This window comes from Lissotriton vulgaris, chromosome 10 (genome assembly GCF_964263255.1).
Source record: "Lissotriton vulgaris chromosome 10, aLisVul1.2, whole genome shotgun sequence".
Lineage (NCBI taxonomy): Eukaryota > Metazoa > Chordata > Amphibia > Caudata > Salamandridae > Lissotriton > Lissotriton vulgaris.
The window spans coordinates 625,454,794-625,479,515 of NC_141698.1; the positions used below are offsets into that span (position 1 = coordinate 625,454,794).

General features: G+C 46.6%; 1 protein-coding gene across 4 annotated transcripts in view; it reads left to right on the forward strand.

Moving 5' to 3' along the window:
• Nucleotides 1-24,722, forward strand: part of NUB1 (negative regulator of ubiquitin like proteins 1) — a 398,514-nt gene that overhangs the window by 359,433 nt on the left and 14,359 nt on the right. For 3 of the 4 annotated variants that reach the window (XM_086941460.1, XM_086941461.1, XM_086941463.1), the window contains one exon: nucleotides 13,888-14,065. The exons of the other annotated variant lie outside the window; for it this stretch is intronic. In XM_086941460.1, the coding sequence (XP_086797586.1) occupies nucleotides 13,888-14,065 (178 nt within the window). The remainder of the gene's footprint in view (nucleotides 1-13,887; nucleotides 14,066-24,722) is intronic. 4 annotated transcript variants of the gene reach the window in all.

Below are 24,722 nucleotides of genomic sequence, written 5' to 3' on the forward strand. Positions count from 1 at the left end.
AGGGAGTGTTAAAGGGAATAAATGATAGTGAGTGTAACTGAGAGCGAGAATTAATGCTTCAGAGTGAGTGAGTATATGATAATGAATGCGAGTAAGGTTGAGTGAGAGTGTAAGTATGTGAGAGTAAGAGTGAATGTGTGAGTGAGTGTAAAGGAATGAGAACAGGTCAGTCAAGATGACAATAAGTGAGAATAAGTAAGCAAGAGTGAGTGTGAAAGAGTAGAGAGAAGGCTGGCATCCAGTGAACAAGAAGCGGGCGAGGGTTCCCCCAGACCTCTTGCACGGCAGAGAGGACCACGCTCAGTTGCTAGAACGGCTCTGATGCCTTAATTATGCAGCCCACTCGGCATGAACGCACCACATGGGGGATAAAGCAGGGAAATGACTCACTTGGCTGATCCGTCAAGACGAGACGGCGACCCCGGTGACATCCGTACGCACGGCGCAAGGGGATACAGTATACACGCAGCAAGACCTACATTGCGAGCTTGTGGCGCACTATCCAGAATTATACAAATCTCACGTGCAAACCACCCAAATAGAGCTACATCTTTATCTTGAGCCTATCCTTCTAGAGGAGATCCGGTACAGCATATTCTTGTTGTCTATTGGCAAGTCACCGGGCCCTGATGGCCTGTCGACAAAATTTTACAAGGCCTACGCACACATACTAGTGCCACTGCTGCTAAGTGTATGAGACAGCTGTGGATGACTCCACAGTCACGCAAAATGAAGCGTTACTGGTCTCTCTCCTCAAACCCGGCAGAAGCCCCAAAGCCCTAGGTACTTCTTGTCCAGTAGCCCTCCTAAACACTGATTACAAGATCTTTGCATTGACTTTGGCTAAGCGCTTAGCTCCATTGGTTAAGACACTGGTGCACCCTGACCAAAATGTTTTTTTCCCCGCCTAAAGTACCTCACTTAACATATGCAGGTGATGGGATTCATGCTGTTTCTCTGTATGCGGACGATCTGCTGCTGTATGTGCGTGATCTCCATGATATTCCCACCACTATAGCGGGCATGCCCAGGGGCTTTGAGAAGGTGTCTGGGCTTCGGGTGAACTAGGCAAAATCAGGTGTCTACCCCTTTAGCGAACATACAGTGGAGACGTGTGTGCTCATAAATGGCTCCACTCTCGCTTGGCACCCCACTACGTTCCGTTACCCTGGCATCTTTATATATATCGCTCACCCACTGACACACTGGAAGGAAACCTAACCAGAGCTATCTCAGCTGTCAGGGCCAAAGTGCAATTTTGGAAGACACTCCTGCTGAATGTCATGAGCCGCATCACCTTGATAAAGATGATAATACTACCAAAATATTATATTATTTGTTCGAACCTCCCAATCTATGTCCCTACTAAAATCGTCCGCGAACTGGAACGTATGTCCCGCAACTTGATCTGGAACAAAGGCAGACCCCGGGTTGCATTATGGAACGTATACTCCCCCAGCAGGCAAGGAGGACTGGCAGTCCCAAACATGGAGTTATACTAGTTAGCAGCCCAGTTGCAATGGGTGATGATACTGCAACCTTGCAACAACCATTGACCCAATCTCAGATATGCCACCTCTTCCACCCCATTGCTAAGCAACTACGCCCATCCCAGACACATTTGGAACTGGCCCATTAATGCTACAAGAGGAGGCTATACCTCACCCGTGCAGTAAACCCCTACGCCCCGATGCTGCCTCTCACTGGGACACCCAGCGGAAGGGCGGGCACCTCAGAAGGAACACTTACCTACTGGCATACAGCAGGCGTAGACACCCTGGGCGACCTCTATACAGACGGCTCCCTGCTCTCCTTTGAGGCTCTGGCAGAAGACCATGCCTTACCGCTTATATGCCATGCCTCCTGCACACATCTTTTACAAGATCTCTATTGGCAGCATGGGGGGACATAACAACCGAAACGGCAACAAACCTGCTGCTGAGACCGTGGGCGGAGAGGGAGTGGGGTACTGTCCTTGCAGGCTCCTCAAGCATACCGAGAAGCTCATAATTCAAACTAATATAAACATACAAACATACATAATACAGAGAGCATATCTCTCACCCGATAATATAAATAAATATGCCACTTCCGCATGCCCGCGATGTCAGCAGATAAATGCAAACCTTTTACATAAGCTCTGGTCCTGCACTTCCCTTGAAATCTACTGGCACGCAGTAACAGCAGCGCTTACACACTGCACTGACACGCCCCTACCGCACACGTGGGAGGTCTATATACTGAGCCTCTATGCCAAGTCCAAAAAGAATAAAGTCACCTCCCGGTTCAGAGACCTGGGACTGATAGTGGCAAAGCGACTCATCACAAAGAGATGAAAACACAATACCCCCCTCCCCGACATAGTCAGCTGGGAAAAATCGCTAACGGTATGGGCACAGGCGGAAAGTACAACACTACACAGGGAGGAAACTGCAGGGCTCCGCAAGTACCCGATAGCACAACATTGGGACACTATCCTTACGGCATTCACACACGGGAACCATTACGATGGTGGCAGCGCCCTTCCCGAAGGTAGCTAGCACAAATACTAAAGCCCCAAGTCAATGGGTGCACGTCACCTAATCTCCAAGCTGTGACCTATATCATAACGTGCTTATGGCCTGAACCTACTGCTGTGAGCTTGCCAGAATCCACAACTGGTCACCTGCTGAGCTCAGCTTTTAATAGTATGCTGGAGCCAAAGTGCTACCTTGCGTGCTACCCTAATATGTATGCACAAGATGTAAAGATCTAGGACCAGTTGCGATACGTTCTTGATGGCAGTTTGTTAAGTAAGTTATTAGTTTAGTGGTTTAAAATATATATATCTCATTAGCATATCTCGCAGACTTATCAGTTTCCTACGGAAGTGACCATATATGCATGACCTCCAAATGTCTATTATTGTAGATTCCACGTGTTCATTGAATGCTACCATGTCCGACGCAACTGCATTTCTGCCGGACGCTACCATTTGCACACAAAGAAAAGAAGTGGCATAGAACAGGAGAGAAGTTGTATACAACTGTACATTTTAAAGTTACAAATATAGAGACATATAGATGCATGGTCTGTAAATGTACGTATGTTATGAACCTCAACTGCATGTCCTCTTTCATGCTGCTTGTCTGTACAGGATGTGTACGGTTTTGAACGATTACAGAATGTTACAAACTTCAAAAAATGCAATAAAGATATTTTTTTTAAAAGACTGAGTATGAAAGAGTGAGTGAGAGTAAGAAGAGTAAGTGTAAGAATGAGTGAATGCAAGTGTGAAAGAACGAGTTTGAGAAAATGTGAGTGTGAGAGAGAATTTGATATTATGGTTGTGAGTCTCCAAGAGCAAGGTTGGGAATAGGCTCATAGACCTCGCATTGGGCCTGGCTAAATGTAGGATAGCAATAGAATGGAAGTCCGCAAGGGGGGCGCAGTTTGGGACCTGGAACAGAGATTTGATCATGTGGGCTGGGGCAGAAGGGAGAGCGCTTTGGTGGGAAGAGTCTAAAGGCATGAGGAAGCACCCAATACCGGTCCAATGGAGGAAGATGATGGTAGCCTGGGAAACGCCCGAAGATGCTAAGTCTGAGGTGACAGGCTCAGACCCTGGTTTGGGTTCCCACCCTTGAAGTGTGCAGTGCAATGATACTTGAGGTCCCTAGGAACACCCATAGCACTGGTCATACTGGTAGATTTGTGGGTATCTACTGGGCAGTGACCTGCTGTTCCGGCATGGTAGCTCTAATAATTCTTAGGAGCCCTGCCCCTCCCTGCTCCGTCACCTGGACAAGTGGCTTACTTGCACTGTGATTCCCCCCTACAAGTACTACGTTAGATGAGTCCTACTGCCCTCCTCTGCACATGGTTTACTTACTTCTTTATCTTTTTCTTTATTTGTAGTAATCCTTTCATTATAAGGATTGTTTTCATTTGATAATTGAAGTAGCATTTAGATTTATATGAATGATATGTTTGTATCTTGGATCAGAGATGGACACCCCTATGTTTAAGCTATCGTGATCAATCATTAGTGAAACATGTACTAGGAATTGTAGTCTCTCTTTGAAGTTGGTGGCAACATGATGACATTTTACTTTGACGTACCCTGATGTACATTTAGTCTATACAAGGAGTGTTTAGAACCAGTTATGGGGTTCTTTTGTTAAATACGGAGTTCGGTACCCTTTGAGTTGTGATTGCTATCATCTGTCATCTATCCCTCTACATGATGCAATGTATGGTATACTATGTTTGTTGAACATTACAAAATGCCAATAAAAATACTTTACCAAAAAAAAAATGGTTGTGAGTCTGCAGTTGGCCCTGACTTACTGAAGGTACATTCTTGTGCTAGCACTCTAGAGACAAATCTTAACATGTCAAAACACTGGCCCTAACATGAGAGTATTAATTAACATATAGGGATATTGAGGGAAACATGCTGTTACTGGCACACTGAACAAATTCTTGACATGGGGTCACCCATGGCAAAATGCTAGCATTAACCAATAGTAAATCCTGGCTTATGTGAAGGTAACCGTGGCACACTGGGTGGGGGGGAAACCATGACAAACTTTTGACACTGACATAGTAGAGGTAGATTTTGAAATAAGGGTCACCTATGGTATATGGTCAGCACTAATAGTAAAATTCCGGCACTGGCATATTGTATGTACTTTTTGGCCTCAGGAAGCACCTATGACATATGGGGGGTGACATCCGTAAAAAAATGGTGGCTTTGGAAAATGAGGGTATTTTTTGACATATAAGTGCTTACATAGCACGTTTCAAAAAAGTGTAATCAACTCGGAGAGAGCGTGGCCTTTCACTCCATAAAAGGACTTGAATATTTAATGAGTACCTTTTCAGAGCATTTCCGTTTTATACAAATTAATGTCATAATTCTGCTTTAAAATGCACTACTTGACACTATTGTTTTTTTTTTAATGTTCTCCCTTAGAAGTGGCCAGGCTCAGTCACTTTACTCCCTCTCTACAAATCAGGGCAGCTGTTAAGTCCTGGCTACTTTCATAGCTCACGAGCGGCCTCTGCAAGACCAGACGGTAAACAGTGTCTCGATGAACCAAGTTTACTTTCTGCAGCTTTCACTGAGTCCAAGATGTTTTTTTTTGTTTAGGTTTTGCAAAATAAATAATTTCAGCAGTGCAATGCACGCTCCTCCAATTAAATAAAAAAGAACAATATAGTGAACACATTAGAAAACAAGTGGTTGCTTTGTTTCATTATTGTGAAAACATGAAAAAATATGTATGTGAATACAATCTTCACCTCTGTGTTTTGCACAAATGATGGTGCCTTGTAAATGATCATGAACCATAATGTATTGACAATAATGAATAATTAAGGTTAATAACATTCATAGTCCATATTTGGTGCGTATGAATTGATCCATGTAAACTTAACTTATATTGATTCTTTTAAAATCCCCCTATGGTTTACTAATACATTTCTCATATTGCTATCCACTAGGGTAACTATTAAGCCAAGACTTTGTGGTATAAATCATTTAGGCTCCTGGTACTGTTCGGTGTTTTGTGGCATATATCCTTTTCAGGTGGACCCATAATTTTTCATGTAATACAAAGAGAAAGGAGTTAAGTTCCCCTGGAATATCATATCAGCACCCTAATATAGGCAGTATCTAAAATAGATATTTTTGTTGTATTGCTAGATTAATCATGTAGTTATTAAGGTACTTCTGCCATTCCAACGGTTATGATGTCATCAAGGTCATGTGGCATTACTTCTTGGTAAGATTCAGCATTAACAGTATTATTGATAGTGTCACTCCCTGTGATGCCATTAAGGTCAAAGGATGTCACTTCCGCTACCCCTGGCATTTTGTGGCTCAACTTCTATGATGGAAACGTTTGGAGATAAATCAAGTACAGACCTAAACTCAGTGCTCACCACAGAGAGTGACTACACGTTCCCCATGGTGACTCAGAGGATAGCTGATGACCTACTCAGAAGAGATTAAACAAGACTACTGGTATTCACAGGTTCATGATGCTACCTCTGTAGAGACTGACCTCCAGGCTGGAGAGGAGCAAGAATCTGATAATGTTTGGTAATGGCTGGCAGATACCGTGAGGAAAATGACCCACATTCTCCTCTTACATTAAAAGCCCTCTAACAAGTTGTTGTTATCTACTGGACCAGGGATGTGTTTGTTTGAGGGAATTGTTATAGTTTTTGAGCAATCCTATGAAAACTGGGTAAATACTTGAGTCGATGTATACAAAAAGTGATGGATGGAATACTTGAATTCATTTCAGCCACTGGTAATTAATCTGGACTGCATCCCATTCCATTGTCATTCTGCACACCATGACATCTCGGTTTAGTCCCAGCGATATGCAGTCAGTCTTGATCCTGCTCCAAATGGAACGATCCAGCCCAAACTGCCAGGCCAAGTCCTCTCTACGCCGGAATACATGCAACCAAAGACCAGTATCACCCTTAGGGCTCACCATTTAGGTATAAATTGGTTCACGGGATCCACATCTGGGCATACCAGTCCCATTTGGAGTTTCGCACTGACATATACAAAAAAGTGATGGATGGAATACTTGACTTAATCTCAGCCACTGGCAATTACTCAGGCCCAATTGACTGTTATGTTGCATACCATATTACTTCAGTTTTGACCCAGCCATTTGCAAATCAGTCATGACTCTGCTCTAATAGCAGTCCAGCCCTAACTGCCGAAACTGCTTGTGTTTCAAGTCAAAGAGGACATGGCTTGGCAGTTCGGGCTGGACTATTCCTATTAGAGCAGGGTCAAGACTGATTTGCTCATGGCTAGATCTAATCTGAGGTGGCATGGTGGAGAAAAAACAATGGGTTGGAATGCTACCCTGAGCAACTGCCCGCGGTTAAACTTATTGCAAGCATCCTCCCATCACCTATTGTCTGTTCAAATGCTAGGGTTGCCAGGCTCTCCTTAGACCCCCAGAGAAATTCATTAGAGAAAAGCTTCAAATAAAGGTTCTCAAGTATTGCTGGCTATGGAGCCTTAGACACTCCCACCAGATGACACCATATGCAACTAACATTCTGCATTTGGCAGTTCTGGTATCCCACACCAAGAGTAGGGAGTGGCACCTACAGATGTGAGGGGGGAAAAAAACAGTATTGCCTCGGCAGGAGACCTGTATAACTGTTGAGAACTATGAGATTCCTAGCAGACCATTTCTCCTGCCCTGATCACTTACAGATATAGCGAAGAGAATATGGAAAATGGAAGAAACAGAACCTCCTGCACAAAAGACATTACAACAGATATGACCAATAGGGAAGGGGATGAGAACTATGTCAAAAATGTACTAAACACTTCTAATAGAACTTTCTAGCAGCAGTTTCTTCACCTTTCCCTAGGCGTCAGATTGGATTCAGAAATATTTCCATAGTACCTCTGCACAGTGGAATTTGGTGCCTTGCAGCTGTGCACTGACACCATTCAGTTCCGGAAATTACGTGCACAGTCTACATAGGTGCCACTTCCACATTCTGACTTCAGTTCCTTTCTTTCCATGCCACCAGTTGTGAATCTGGAGCTACCTCTCATCTCTGAGACAACTTTGCCTATGGTTTTTGACCTAATGTCCTCAGCGTGCAAGGGATATTACCTCCTAAAACAACAGAATGTAAGCCCTGTAGGTACTGTTGCAAACAAATGTCTGTGATGGCTCCCCACCAGGTGTGCCTATTGTGTTTGAGGTTGAGCCACAACTCCAAAACCTGGGCACACTGTGCTTTGATCAACCCAAAGACCATCAGGGAATGAGATTTGATAACAATCCAAGTATTAGAGAAAGGGTGGCAACAAGGAGAGAGAAACACAATTATATCAGTTTCAAACCATTTTTTTATGCTTCAAATAACAAAAATGAATAAAATTGATTTGACTGCGACATATAATACAATATACAAAGTGCTATGTGTCCCCAGTGATTTGTGAAGTAACCAAAAGACAACGTGTGTACAGTTGAGTGAACTATACAGGTTACAGTGGTGGCTATTTACAAGACGGAGACATGACTCAGAGCAATTATTTAAATCAATTGTAGAACAGCCGCTATAAAATCATAGGCACTGTGTGAGTCTTATTCGCCTCCAAGTACGTCGACGGCGTTTCGACCCTTAGAATGAGGGTCTCATCAGGACTAGGAGTGAGGGACGTCTATAAAACATAATGTATAATGTGAAATTGTAAATATATGTAGTCGCCATGAATAAATATATATATATATTCTTGGAGAAGGTTAAAGAATTTACCTTATACTGGGGTAATGGAAAGTGTAACCCATGCGTGTGAAAGTAAAACAAATTTACTTACAGTGAACCCAGCCGGGCACTGTCGAGGGGCAGACAAAGAAAGGGCATGGAATTAGCCACATACGGAAAAATGTAGTATATATTGGGATAGTGCCGTTAAAGCAATAGTACAACTTACCACTGTCATAGACAACTTGGTAATTGTAGTCTATCTTTCTGAGATGGTCGATGCCGTCCCCGCGTGAAATGAACAGGGAATACCTATAATATAAAAAGGATGTTTCAATAGTTGTGGACTGCGGGTGGCATTGGGGCTATAGGCGCTAAGTAATCATGGCATTTTATTCCGTACCGGGGCGCGTTTCCAACCAGCTCGATTGCTGCCTTCCATGATTACTTAGCGCCTTTTGTCCTATGACCAATATCCCACACAACGTTACATTGAGACCAAAATTGAGAAAAACTCAGAAACCTATATTTTCCGCTTTTGATGCTTGCTGGAGTAGAATTGGGAAACATAGATGTTGGCGTGAACGTAGATTCCCCAATATTCTACTTGCAGTTGGAGTAGTAACACACTTACTTTGGCCATGATGACTTTACAGATTTCGCTTCATATTTTGCAACATGTATATAGCGCTTACTTCTTTTGAGTGGGGTTCTGAAGTGCTTGCCTTTGTGGGTAACATGATACACCCTGAAGGGTGTGTGGTTGAAACGGTATTATCTTTGTTTTGATGCTTTGTGGTAAGGGTTTCCATTTTGTGTGTGATGACCACTGAGGTAGTTAGCGTGTTCTGGGACGCAACGCTTAGCAGTGTGATGGGAAAAGAAGTATCAGAGGTAGGCATACATTTTGTGGTTTTCAGTCAGCCAGTAGTTTTGATTGATCAGCTCTGCAGGTCCCTTTATGGTATTTATGATCACAGTCCAGTGAGCAGGTTATGCACTGGGGTATCAATTCTGAGAGATTTTGTATAAAGTTTATGGTGAGCAGGTATACGTAGGAGGGAGAGATGGTGGGGAGATCTGCTAGAATGGACATTCTTACTATAATCCTATATAGGATTGTCATTTTGAGATATCAAGAAGTGGTCCTAGTTTGTAGGTAGTTGGACCTGCAGTGATAGACTAAATTATGGCCTTCAGTTATGTTATATTATTTTATGGTATGTTATATTGATTTTTATAGTACATTAATCACCAGAGAGTATCCAGGCACTTGGGCAGGTGTGTGGTCCCCAAGGTACTTATACGAAGAGCCAGGTATTCTGCTTCTTACAGAACTCAAGAAGTGAGGAAGAGTCACTGTTTTGTTGAGGGAGGTCATTCCATGTCTTGGAATGTGCGGAACGTTGAAGAGCTCTCCAGTTACTCCATGCCTGTTCAGTTTGCGATGAATGGTTTATTGATGGGGACTGCCACATTTCTGGGTGATGCACATGACCTGTAGCAGATCTATCTTATGTGAGTGCAAGAGAGCCCATCAGAATAAGGGAATTACACAGCCTGTATGAGGTATAGTCAGCTACCTGATTGCTGAATGTTATGGTTTTTAAAATATATTTTATTGACATTTACAAATATACATGCAGTGAGATACAAATTGCAGCAGTTAGAATAGCTTGCATAGTTCCCGGATACATTAAGCAGTCATTGCTGCATAGTATCTACGAGTATCGTTAAGTTTTCTAATAACCATGCTGGTGCATGCTAGAAGGGTTATGTGGAAATTGACATTACTATATAATACCCAGGCTAGACACAGGCCAGCTCTTCATAACTTACCTGGATATAAGAAAAGTGTGTGCTGCTTGGGCTGTTCTATATCTGTGGTCTGTAGATTGCACTTAAAGGTGTGAATATTATTCCAGGTTCTATCCCATAGTTCCAGCATGATATAGTTATCTTGAAAATGTATATGCTCCTGAATGCTTCATATTCAGGCTGGTAGTAAGTTCAAAAGCATTGGCGACTGCACTGACCAGGCAGTTCCCCCTCAACGTCAATGTATTTATGATTACGGAACTCCGTGGATGTCCACAGAAACCAACAACACAAAAAAAACATGGATTCTATTTTGATGATAAAATTAACATAGAAAAATATTCCTTCCCAACAAGACATTGAGGACTTCTAAGCGGAATCCAACACTTACAAGCATTAGCATAGCCAATAGGTCTTGCCTTTGGGACCTTATAAGTGTTTAGCCATGCAACAGTTAATATTGTTGCAACAAGGATATTGTGCTGGATAACTAAACACTTATAAGTTTCCAAAGGCGAGACCTATTGGCTATGCCAATGCTTGTTTTACCAGTTCTGGAGAATGATAAACAACCCTGGTATGCTTTGAGGCTAATCCCTCTTGGGGGCCTTATGTTCCAACCCATTATGCCCCTTATCTAAGACCATGCATGCTAGCCAGTATGCCTCACTGCAGCATCTACAGGACTGGCCCCTCTGGGTGTCCTGGTGCTGTAGTTGTCCTTTGCCCATTTGGCCTTAAATTAGCTCTATTGATACAACCACTCGTCACTGAGGTCACCTAGTCTTCATTCCTACATTTTTTTACTCAGTGTAGGGATCTTCAGTTGAATCTCAAAGTTTAGGGTACCATGTAGTGCCAGCAACACCTGTGTCCTCCCATATACCTTGTTGCAATCTCTTGAACATCTTGTGATCTATATATGTGTGTCTGTGGGCCTTCGTTGCCCTGGCAAATCCCTTCAAAATCCAAATCAGAGTCAAAAACCTAATGTGTGGTGAAAAGTTCACTTCCACGAACCCAATGCCCAAATTCTAGGCATGGGCAGTGACAAATTTACTACTGCAATTCCTCACAGGCACTGAAGCTTAGTAATGTCTGATGGCACGCCTGCCAAGCACTAGCCCAAGAAAAGCACAATCTCCCAGAACTATGGTCCAGAAATAGCCCAATCACCAAAACCGTGTTCGCATTTTCCTTTTTTCTGGTTCTATTCTGAGTAAATCACTACAGTGATCAACACAGTCTTCAGCCTTAATAGGCCGTTTTCTTCCACCCTTAAGAGGTCTCAGTGTGTCTTCTTTCTTCTAGTCTTCCTTTTGCTCATCTTTCTTATTGTCCTGTTCTTGACCGTTTGCCTGTATGTACCGCACCATGATGCTGCCACTCATAAATGACCGCATGCTAGGTGAAACAGCATGAGGAGCATGCTTTGGGCATACCATGATGTAATGCATCTGGGGCGGCTTGCATCTTCATGGCAACACCATGCATCAGTGTGACCAACGGCCATCTTCAGGGTCGTAATGCAAGTGCTTGCGGTGCAGATGTGCCCTTTCCGGGCCTCCCTAACTCTTCAATGGGCCCCCCATTCAGTCCAAGACCAATGAACATCTTGATATATGGCAGACTAAGCGACCCGTCTTTACAGTTTCCTGGGGACCCCATCAATCTGCGTTACACCACTGGCTGTCTTGCAAGCAAATCGAGGTGAGCAGGGCTTTCTTTTGCATCATCCAACTGCCAATGAAAAGTCCCCACTCCCAATCCCAGGCTGTACCCCACACCCAGGAATATGAGGTCAAACTTGCATTCCATCTCACTGTGCAAAGAAAAGGAGAAGTTTGTGAATTATTTTGAAGGCGGCTCAATATGGATTGCCCTGTAGAAAACAAACGTTGGTCCCCTCATACCACTGCATAGGTCCAGAAGAAATGAATTAACAGAATGAATCACTTTCAGTTCTTTTTTTAGACAATCCTCAGAGAAGATGGCTACTTAGCTTTTAGCATCTCCCTAACAAGCATTATTTAAATAGCTGTTCTCCCTTTAAAAGAAAAACTGGTTCCAGTCAACAAGAAGTCTAACTGTATGATTCCTGGTTCAGCATTCTAGCTGTATTCTAATGTCCTCGACATTCCATTTTTAAGTATGTTAAATTGGTGTTATAATAGTGTGGAGCATTTCTTTTTGGTGGTCGAGTGGCTACTCGTTTTACTATGATCTTCCTTAATTGTATTTAGCACTGTTAAGTAATTTATCTTTGTATCTCGAGATAATTTTTTAATCCTGAGATTGTCATTGCATGTTGTAACATATTGTCATATGTAATCCTTATAATACCCTCTTTTACATTTCACATGGATCCCTTCCATTGGTTTTTTTTAAGCTCCACTACCCCTCTTTACTTTCCATTTACCCTTTGCCCAACATGCAGCCCATGTTTCACCTTGTTTTGGGCTGAGCACACTTCCTTGCAGTCGTTCCCCATGCGCATGCGCAGTACGTGTCACTGCTATGCTTTAACTCGCGCGCCTTGGTCCCTCCTGCAGTATTCCGCCATATCTGGGACCATCACTTCATCCTGCCACTGCTCCTTATCAGTAAGCCTATACGGTTACATGCGGAGAGTGTCTTCACTTCACCGTTAATGCACTTGACGTTTTTTATTGACCTGTGTAGTATTTTTTTTCCATCCAGCGTCGGGGCTCTGCTACAAGGGCCGTGGATCAATACATCTGTACTCTGCCCCATTTCTATCTATACACCATCCCGCAGCGACGCTCTGTTTTAAGGGGCTGTGGTGACGGTACTTCTGTACTCTGACCTACTGCAAGGGCCATTTATACTCCCCTTTCTCACAATTTGCCCTAATCTGTACTTGCCTAAGTTCCCCTTTTATTGTTTTATGTAATTTGCAGACCTTGCTCCCCACGTGAGCCCTAATGCAAGCGGATATTGCCTCCTGCAATTACCTTCAGGTTAGCTCAACTGTTCACCTTCCACTCCACTGCCAGCCGGATTAGGCCCGGGTCCACAATTCACTTCACACCATGATATGTATTCCTCCAAGGGTAGTCCCTGGTTGCGCACTGACCAGCTGATCCGCATGCCCTACATCAGTCTCATTGCTTAGACCTTCACTTACTATTCACTGTGTATAGCACTTGATTTCACTGCTCACGCCGGACTGTTTCATCACCGACCTTTCAAGTATATATGTAATTCACACGGTTGGTTTGTTTCATCGCCCAGTTTTACCTCACCTTCTTTATCTTTTCTCTTTTTTCTGTGTGTGTAAATGCCGGAGGTCTGGAAATCTGTTGACTTCCAACCTTTTACCCACTGCACTTTGTTTATGTTTTGCTTTGTTTTCTTTGATTGCTCGTTTAATAAACACATTGGTTTCCATCTGTATAATACCAACACAGGTCTCAATGCAGTTCTGTGTACCATTGCCCTATACCTCTTTGGTAGAGACCCCTCTCTCTTAGAATACTGGGCCATGGAAGCAGTGGTTCACTTTAGAAAGAATTTGACACAGCTTGTGCTGTTAGTTTGAACGTTCATCAACCCCATCTTTTGGGAATTCTGGTATATATTTGATAGTGAATAATAGAATTACAAAGCTTGGGTATTCACTTTTAGGGTATATAAGTATAGAAACCTGTTTTATGGCTAGCAGCATATACACTATTTAAACCATCGGCCACAGCCACTAACGGCCGTACTTTTGAATTGTATTCTTTTTCAGTACTGATGCATTTTATCGTGTTTAATTAAAGTAATGTTTTTGAGAAATTGTGCTCTGTTTTTGCTTAGTTAACAAACATGGGATTCAGTCCAGAGGCAGCAAAGGGAGCTCTGCAGTTGCACAGAGGGAACATTGAACTGGCAGCACAAACGTTGGTTCACAATCAAGGGGTTCTTGCGCCTGATCTATTAAACATGCTTTCGCAATTGCCAGAACAAGGAGAGAGTTCCACAGGTTCCATTGCAGGTAAGGATGGACCTAGCTCTGTCAGTCTGTTAATGTGTCTTTCAGTCCAATAATTGTCTCCAGCTCTTAATATTGTACCTCACTCTGATTGGGGCTTTGTCACAATACAATGTGTGTGAGTTAGCAAGCAGCTGAGAAAAAGAGGATTCCCTCCCGGCTCCTGCACATTACTTTGCCATCCCATCTATGACTGACTAACACATGAATCAACGGTGAACCTTCAGCCTGCGGGATTTCCTTCAGTTGCATCTGGAGAGCAGTACATTGCCCATCATACAGTGTTAATTTGGTTTTACATAACTTGAGGCCTTGAGCAGTAAAACTGAACCCATCTGGGGAATTTATAGTTATTAGACCAAATCTGATGTGTATTTGGTTACCTGAAACTCTGAGTACTCTGCAGTCCTAGAGTGACCAGTGCACCAAGATCTAATTGTCTTGGTGCTTTAAGAATTTGCACAGTGCTGTGCTTTTAAGGGTAACCAGCAATAGTGGGTGATGGCTGAGAGACATGCGGGGTGAATAGGCAATATTTAACCCCATTTCTTTGCTTAGACTATCCCAGGCAATTACGGTGCTTGTGGTAGTGGCAATGGCAATGGATCGAGTATATCGTGGGACTAGTATTCCAATCATAGATGAAAGGTGGATTGGGAGTACAGCGTTCCTTTCTACCACAGTGTGGTAAATAGGGTGAAGGCTGATGCCAATATATCGCAAAGTCAGCCTGGGCACAGCGGTAGTGTAGTTACAGATTTGGAGCTTCACGCCACCTCATTCCCCACCCCCACGAAAGGCTAATAAAAGAGTCTTTTACCTGACTCTAGGTGGCTTGCATTCCCAAGCCAGCCTGATTAGTTATGTTCTGAGTATTTGGAAAAAAGGAGGAAGAGAGTGGGATAGTCATGTTCACAAAGTGATAAAGATGCTTCAAAATTATTACCATCTTAATTATCCTGATTCGACCTGCAAGTGAAAGTGGCAATTAACTCTAGTTTGTTATTGAATCATTTATTTAATCTAGCACTGTGCTATTTTTTTTTATGCATACCAACTTTCCTATCTCAGTTGATCCATATTCCCAGATATTTTATAGAATCTGTACACCCCTCTAATGGGTAGTCGGGTACGAAGTTAGCAGTTTTGTCAGTCAGATGAAAGTTTGTGGATTTATTCCAGTTGATAAAGATTCCTGATAATGTTCCAAATTGAATATATTCGCTTAAGATATTATTGAGATACTCACTGGGATTCCTAATTTATAGTATCATGTTGTCTATATACAAGGATATTGGAACATGTATCTGATGGTGTACCAATATGCATACTCAAAAGACAACTGTCGTAGCTTTGCGGCCATAGGCTTCAAGGTGCATGCAAACAGGATGGGTGAGAAGGGACAACCCTATAATGCCCCATGCTTGATCGCAATAGGTTCAGATAAAATATTGTTGATGCGCACTCTTGCTATTGGTGAAGTGTAAATTAGTCCGATAAAATCCAGAAATAGATGCGGCATATCTGTTGAAAGATTGTGAACAAATATTCCCATTCAAAGTAATCAAACACCTTGGAGGCTTTTAAAGTAAATTGCTTTTGTATAAAGGTGCCGCAATAGGGCAACAAGGTGTGCAGATTGTGAGCCGTGAGCGGCCCGTAATTAAGCCAGACTAGTCTGGACTCACCAGTTTTTGTATGAGAAGTGTTAAGCAATTAGTAATCAGCTTGGGAAAGATTTTAACATTGCTATTGATCAGACATAGTGGCCGATATGATTTGCAATGATGATACTGCCTCTTGCATTGATTGTGGGACGATCTGCTACCCCCAAGCCTCCTCAAATGCTGTCGCATACGTGGGGCAAGAATATTAATGTATGCTTAATAAAACTCAGCCAAAATACTCCATTAGACCCTGAACTCTTTATTATTAGTGAGATGACCCCACAACAACTAGGATTTTGTCGAACGTGAATGACTACATTAGGAATTGACACTGGGCATCACTCAACCATCCCAATGCAATGTCCTCTGGGTACTCTACTGTTAGAAACGGGACCCTGGCCGGCCAAGACTCGCGTCGAGGTCAGTCAGGGATCACCATCTCTAAAGTCAGGGCAAGGGAGTCACACACCAAGGCAACCCCCACTCGCCCTCTAGGTAACGTGGCGCGAGCAGTCTAGGCTAAACTTGGAGGCGGTATGAGTTAAGTATCTGCGCACGCACCCCAGCAACAACACCCAAGGCCCACCACAAAGAAAAGACTCCACACAAGGTTATATAAAAAATAGCCTTTGTATTATAATAAACAACACATTAGATAACACACGCAAACTGTACAATGTGCCAGAGGCACGGGCAGAATTTACAAGGGGAATTATGTACAGGACAGGGCCACGTGGACCACTGTCAGGGGTAGGCACTTGTTAGATAATAATACTGGTAGATATACACTTATGTCGTAAACATAGAATGAGTAGCACCAAAATTATAAAAGCAACACACATCCAGTAATCACTGGAACAGTAAGGACCTCCTACGCAACCCTAACTCACTGTAGGTAAACCACACAGGTAACTAGGACCTAAGCAAGGAATACGAACACCTAAGCAATTCACTCTTAGCAAAGGGAAGGAAACCTAACATGAAATGAACCATCAACAATCTACTATGCAGGTCACATCTAGCATAATGGAATAAACATAAACAATCCTCTATGCAGGTCACATTTAGCAAAAGGGGATAACCATAAGAATACCTAATCAGGTCACTTTTAGAAAAGGTACAGGTTAGAACACATGTGCAAGAATTACATAACAAGAAATTACAATGCGCGGGGTGCACAAAGCACAACACTCAAAAGGTCCCTCAGGCCAACTGGCCTCGAAAGGGGCGGAATGCCCTGAGTCTCAATGTCAGGGGGGTCTGTGCAGGCAGCACAGAACACAAACCTAAACGTGGCAACTGTCCACTAAGTGCTGGACAGTTGTAAATATGATGCACAACGTTGGAGCCAGGAGGGCTCAAGAGCAAAGGTGGGCAAGGAGCCTCTCAGGGGCTTGCCAAACAAAATGCGCAATCTAGAGCTCCGCACTCTTAGGATAATCAACAATGCCCCAGAGCCTCTCTCAGGGCTCTAAATCGTGATGGGGGCAATGAGCCTCGCTGGGCTCGCAGAAGGAAATGCCCTGAGCCACTCGGGGCTCTCACGAACTAATGCGGGCTGGTGGAGCCTCTCTCAGGCTCGTAAATCAAATGTGCACTTTAGAGCTCCAGCGCTCTTAAAATGAGGAAGGGCGGGAGCCTCTCGGGCTCAAGAAAAGATGTGCCCCCCAGAGCCTCGGGGCTCTTCACAACGAGGGCCTCGCTCGGCCCGCACACGGAAGGGGAGGGGCGGCACCGACAGCGTGCCCGACGACCTCCTCCCTTCCCTCGCTCTCCCTCGGCCCTGCTACACTCACCGGGTCTCCTGGTAGCAGCGCGGGGCTCCTCTCTTCACTCGGGAGCCTCGCGGACACGGGAGCAGGCTTCCTCGGTCTCCCGCCTGGCCTCGTCACGACGTCCTCCCGCCTGACTTCCGCCGGGGCCGCCAATGGCAGCGCGGCCCTGGGGGTCAGGGGGCGGGACTTCCGGGTCGTGGAAGGCAGCGGCCCGGCAACAGCTTTCGGTGCTCCTGGGCTGCGGCGGTGATCACGGGGCAATGCCGGGTGGGCACCGGCTTAAAAAAAAATCAGCACAACGGGGCAATGCCGGGTGGCACCGGCCTTCAAATTAAAAATAAAGCGAGGTGGGCACTCGCTCGCTCCAAAAATCGGCAAATCGGCGCCAATGCCGGGTAGGCACCGGCAATATCGACAAAGCGCTCCCAAGCGCTCGGGGAGCACAGGATCAGCGCGCTCAGCGCTGGAAAGACAAGCAAAGCGCTATTGAGCGCTGGGGCATAAGGAAAGCGCTCCTAGCGCTACCAATCAAATTCAGGGCGCCTCCAGGCACAGGAAAGCTCCAGCAGGGTCTGGAAGCAGGCAGAGGGGCAAGGCAGGGCCAGAGCCAGCACACTGGGTCTCCAGGCAGGGAGACAAGCCAAGTGGCGGTCCTCTTGGCCCCTGCAGCAGCAACAGCCCCCTCTGGCAAGATCCTAGGCAGAACCAAGAACAGGACAAATTGTATGGGGACACAGCCCCTTCTTATACTGTAAATTCCTTTGTCTCATGGTGCAGGGTTGGGGAGAAACCAGTTGCAGCTGGTTCTGAAGTACTCTGTTTACCCCAACCACCCTCTCTATTCACTGGCAGGGCTAGGGCCATCAGTCGCACTACAGGGGGTGGAGCCAGCATTGTCCGGGGAAAGTCCAGGCCCAGCAGGGACCAGGGGCACTCCTCCCAAGCCATCAAGCATGCTGATCTCACACTCACCACCGGGCAGACCCATCCAGCCTTCCTGGAGCCAGGCTCACCAGCCAGCTCCAGCCAATCACACTGCAGGCATATTTTACAGTAATATGCCAAGTCCCAGAAATGACATTTCTACACATGACACACACATGCCACATACACCATTGCAAAGCATTCATTCCCACGAACACGCACATACCAAATTCGAGCATGCACTCCCCACACATCAGGAATTACTAGGGACACAGACATTCCCCATGCATCCCTATGGGAGAGCAGGCCAGCCTCACTACATGCACACACTTTACTCTGGGACACAGAGAAAAAGTGCGCACAGACCAGAAAATCATCCACGCATATCACAGATTAAAAGCAAAAAGATTAGGGGTGAACCTGCCATAAGGGCCAAGTCCAACATCTACTATCCGTGTTGAATTTATTGCTCCTGTGGTGGAATATAAGCCTGCATAGTAAGTGGAAAATGTATTAAGGGTCTGGCTGGTAGGTAGCCTTTTGTCGGATGCCATGCACATCTTCAATCTCCGAAACATCATTAGATGACAATATATTTGACATATTTAAAACTTTTATACATTTCCCACATATTTACTGTTTAGGCACAGGAGAATTAAGTAACTCACAGAATCCACATTTTCCGGTTAGTGTTGAAGCCATGATTAGAACTACAGGATGTTGTGAGAGGTAAAATGTTTCTGAGTCAGCAATCAAGAGGTCTTGTCTCGAAAGAAAGTGAAAGTGGCATGTCTCCACCAGTCCTTGTGTATGAGCTCGCTCTCTCCTGAGGCATAGGTGGTAAAAAAAGGAGGACAAGCACTGAATGGCTTTGGTCAAGTCCTCTCCACTAGTTGACAACCAGATGAGTTCTTGTTAAGAGATCACTCGAATCCTGGGGTAGCTCTAGGACCAGGGGTATTTGGCACTCACTACTTAATCCCACACTACATCTTGGAGTGATGGAAGCTTTAGCTTTCAGGGATTCGCTTGAGCTTCCTTACCATTATCTCCAGGATCATGCATTCACTGCTTCCATCTGGAAATCTGGTAAGTGTGGGTGGAGTATCTGCTCCCTATAAAATACCCATATCTTTCAAGGCTGCTAGCTAGGTCTGCTTCAGTAGCAACAAATACCCTCCTGTGATGAATGACCTTTTTCGGATGCCTGACAGACTAAGGGGTCAATTAGGATGGCGGACGGACAAAGTCTCTCCGCCATCCTGTCGGGGGACAGGACGGTCCGCCACAGGGGCGGAGGTCCCGTGCCTCGAATTAGGATGCACCCGCCACAGTGGCGGGTGCATTCCGCTTTTTTAGGTTTCGCCTCGCGATCCGCGGCGCAGCAGCTTTCGCGCAGGGCGAAAACTTTTGTTTACCAGTATGGACAAAAGTCCCGCCTCTCTGTTCAATTGGCTAGCTCCATAAATGGAGGCTAGCCATTGGAAGAGAGAGGCGTCCGTCATTCTGCGAGGCGACTCGTGGGCGTTCCTGAGATTCATTCTCATCCAGCCCCTTTTATCACGTCAGTGCGGCGGTTGGCGGGGTTTATTTTTTTGGTCGTCCATGTTTCTTTTGGTCATTCCGCGGCCGACCGCCGCCGGAGGAAGTCCAAGTCCAGGTGAGTGCTTTTGATTGTGGCCGTTCCCGGCGCCCCCCCCTCCCGCTGTCCGTGTGCCCGTTCCCGCACCCCCCTCCCGCTGTCTGTGCTTTTCCCGCCCCCCCTCCCACTGCCCGTGCCTTTCCCGCCCCCCCTCCCGCTGTCTGTGCCTTTCCCGCTCCCTCCGTCCGTGCCTTTCCCGCCCCCCCTCCCGCTGTCCGTGCCTTTCCCGCCCCCCCTCCCGCTGTCCGTGCCTTTCCCGCCCCCCCTCCCGCTGCCCGTGCCTTTCCCGCCCCCCCTCCCGCTGTCCGTGCCTTTCCCGCCCCCCCTCCCGCTGTCCGTGCCTTTCCCGCCCCCCTCCCGCTGTCCGTGCTTTTCCTGCCCTCCCTCCCGCTGTCCGTGCCTTTCCTTGTTAATATTTCAGTCAAGACTCAAACACAAATCAGATCTATTGGCCTTGTCAGTGCTTGTTGAACCAGTTCCAATGTATTTGATAATCTTAACATCAGTGGGTGCCCTACACTTTACCAGGAGGTGCACATTTTGTGGTGTAAATAAACAGTATGGGAAGGTGAGTCGGCCATTACCCTTCCCCGGTCAAGCCCACATTCCTCCACAACTTCAGTTGTACTTCATTCACAACACATCTCAGCGTGGTTCAACTGTGAATGTTTCCAAGTGGGCATGAATACCACCTGCTCACAGGGAAACCTTTGCTGCTGAAGGTGGCAATTCAGTTTCTCGGCCCTTAGCCCATCAGGTGGTAGACAAGCTGGATTCCTCTGTATCAACCCCTGCACAAGTACACAAGGAATTAATTTGCCCATAAATACAGCCGCAAACAACGTAGACACGTGGAAAAAAGACTTTGGTGCCAGTTGGTTTTGACAGGGACTTTTTAAATCAATCAAATAACTAAGCATGTAATAAAACACACACTTCTTCTGCGAATGAACTGCCAGGAGATTGACAAGATGCATTAAATCCTTCTCAAAACAGTGAAGTCACAAAACACACAGAGCAGCCACGGACTTCTCACATGAGGCTCTGAGGCTGAACCGGTTGCTTAGGTTCCCTGGCAGGTCATCACCGTACGGTTTCCTTTCACAACCATTCCTGGTAAACATTTATGAAAGGATAATTTGCCCGTCCATCAAAAGGCCCCCCTAGGTTCCCGGGCGGAATGTAAGACGCGCAGATCGCCCGCACGCGAGGGAGCCTGCTGAGGTGAGCATCAGAGAGGGAAAAAAAAGTAGTTGAACGTCAGCACCACCCTGGAGGCACGAGGCGCTGCATCTTCACGGCACCCGACCAAGGGGCACACATGCCTGAGCGGTGACCTTTCGCAGCAGCACCACAGATCATCCCTGTTGACGGAGGCAAGTAAGGACAACAAGGGACACCCGACTCACAAAGAACCAGGGTACCTAAGCTTGCACACGTAAACCGCTAATTCCAATTAAAGTTTAGTCCAGAGGTTTTCATTCTGTTAAACACACAGCATGTCAGTCACGTTAGACGGTATCGCAGGGACGTACTCTTCTGCTCTTTCTTTAACGTGCCTTTTAAACGTTTTGTATTATGGTTTTAATTAACTACACAATATATTTTCATACTACTGGTACAGCATGTGTTGCACGTCAATCTTAAACATATTTTTTTAATGGAATGTCTTCCTTTTTCATACTCGCTCTTGCATGCACCCGCCTATTTCTTGTGGCCGGAGGGACTCTTCCCGGTGGTTGCTATCGCAGGCCCGTTGGCCTTTCTCCTTACGTGCTCTGCACTTTGTAATGTTGTATAGGAAGCTGCATGTGCAAGCTCTTGATATTGGAGTGCTCGATACTTGTGTCTTCAATGTCGAATTGCTTACTGTATCGCGTATGTGTCACCATTTAGCCACAAACCTAAATGTTTCAGGTTTGTATATTTGCATCAATAAATGTACAGATATTTCCACCATCCTTTTTATAAATCATATACGCTTTGTGCGAAAGTCCCTCCCTGCGCCATGGCAGAAGCATCCGTGTTTCCTTTCAACAAATGGCTGCGTAGTCCTTTCGCTAAATGTCATTCACCCACCTTAATTTGTGTAGTTATTGGTACTGTGATAACTGTATGTTTCTTCTTCAGGGATGCAGAAGACGCTGTATATGGGCGCGATGGCTACGACTGTGACTGCAGAGTGCTAGGGAGTGCAGAGTGACTGCAGAGTGCTAGGGAGTGCTAGGGAGTGCAGAGTGCTAGGGAGTGCTGAGTGACTGCAGAGCGACTAGGGAGTGCAGAGTGACTAGGGAGTACAGAGTGCTACGGAGTGCAGAGTGACTGCAGAGTGCTAGGGAGTGCAGAGTGACTAGGGAGTGCAGAGTGACTAGGGAGTGCAGAGTGACTAGGGAGTGCAGCGTGACTAGGGAGTGCAGAGTGACTAGGGAGTGCAGAGTGACTAGGGAGTGCAGAGTGACTAGGGAGTGCAGAGTGACTAGGGAGTGCAGAGTGGCTAGGGAGTGCAGAGTGGCTAGGGAGTGCAGAGTGGCTAGGGAGTGCAGAGTGGCTAGGGAGTGCAGAGTGGCTAGGGAGTGCAGAGTGCAAGGGAGTGCAGAGTGCGAGTGCAGAGTGCAAGGGAGTGCAGAGTGCAAGGGAGTGCAGAGTGCAAGGGAGTGCAGAGTGCAAGGGAGTGCAGAGTGCAAGGGAGTGCAGAGTGACTGCAGAGTGCTAGGGAGTGCAGAGTGACTGCAGGGTACTAGGGAGTGCAGAGTGACTGCAGAGTGCTAGGGAGTGCAGAGTGCAAGGGAGTGCAGAGTGACTGGGGAGTGCAGAGTGACTGGGGAGTGCAGAATGGCTGCAGAGTGCTAGGGAGTGCAGAGTGACTAGGGAGTGCAGAGTGACTGCAGAGTACTAGGGAGTGCAGAGTGACTGCAGAGTGCTAGGCAGTGCAGAGTGCAAGGGAGTGCAGAGTGCAAGGGAGTGCAGAGTGCAAGGGAGTGCAGAGTGCAAGGGAGTGCAGAGTGACTAGGGAGTGCAGAGTGACTAGGGAGTGCAGAGTGACTAGGGAGTGCAGAGTGACTAGGGAGTGCAGAGTGACTGGGGAGTGCAGAGTGACTGGGGAGTGCAGAGTGACTGCAGAGTGACTGGGGAGTGCAGAGTGACTGGGGAGTGCAGAGTGACTGGGGAGTGCAGAGTGACTGGGGAGTGCAGAGTGCAAGGGAGTGCAGAGTGCAAGGGAGTGCAGAGTGACTAGGGAATGCAGAGTGACTAGGGAGTGCAGAGTGACTGGGGAGTGCAGAGTGACTGCAGAGTGCTAGGGAGTGCAGAGTGACTGGGGAGTGCAGAGTGACTGCAGAGTACTAGGGAGTGCAGAGTGCAAGGGAGTGCAGAGTGACTAGGGAGTGCAGAGTGACTAGGGAGTGCAGAGTGACTAGGGAGTGCAGAGTGACTAGGGAGTGCAGAGTGACTAGGGAGTGCAGAGTGACTAGGGAGTGCAGAGTGACTAGGGAGTGCAGAGTGACTGGGGAGTGCAGGGTGACTGGGGAGTGCAGGGTGACTAGGGAGTGCAGAGTGACTGCAGAGTACTAGGGAGTGCAGAGTGACTGCAGAGTGCTAGGGAGTGCAGAGTGCTAGGGAGTGCAGAGTGCTAGGGAGTGCAGAGTGACTAGGGAGTGCAGAGTGACTAGGGAGTGCAGAGTGACTTGGGAGTGCAGAGTGACTTGGGAGTGCAGAGTGACTAGGGAGTGCAGAGTGACTAGGGAGTGCAGAGTGACTAGGGAGTGCAGAGTGACTAGGGAGTGCAGAGTGACTAGAGAGTGCAGAGTGACTAGGGAGTGCAGAGTGACTGGGGAGTGCAGAGTGACTGGGGAGTGCAGAGTGACTGGGGAGTGCAGAGTGACTGGGGAGTGCAGAGTGACTGGGGAGTGCAGAGTGACTGGGGAGTGCAGGGTGACTGTGGAGTGCAGGGTGACTAGGGAGTGCTAGGGAGTGCTAGGGAGTGCTAGGCAGTGCAGAGTGACTGGGGAGTGCAGGGTGACTGTGGAGTGCAGGGTGACTAGGGAGTGCTAGGGAGTGCTAGGGAGTGACTAGGGAGTGCTAGGCAGTGCAGAGTGACTAGGGAGGGCTAGGGAGTGCTAGGGAGTGCAGAGTGACTAGGGACTGCAGAGTGACTAGGGACTGCAGAGTGACTAGGGACTGCAGAGTGCTAGGCAGTGCAGAGTGACTGGGGAGTGCAGAGTGACTGCAGAGTGCTAGGCAGTGCAGAGTGACTGGGTAGTGCAGGGTGACTGGGGAGTGCAGGGTGACTGGGGAGTGCAGGGTGACTAGGGAGTGCTAGGGAGTGCTAGGGAGTGACTAGGGAGTGCTAGGCAGTGCAGAGTGACTGGGGAGTGCAGGGTGACTGGGGAGTGCAGGGTGACTGGGGAGTGCAGAGTGACTAGGGAGGGCTAGGGAGTGCTAGGGAGTGCAGAGTGACTAGGGAGTGCAGAGTGACTAGGGACTGCAGAGTGACTAGGGACTGCAGAGTGCTAGGCAGTGCAGAGTGACTGGGGAGTGCAGAGTGACTGCAGAGTGCTAGGCAGTGCAGAGTGACTGGGGAGTGCAGAGTGACTTAGAGTGCTAGGCAGTGCAGAGTGACTGGGGAGTGCAGAGTGACTGCAGAGTGCTAGGCA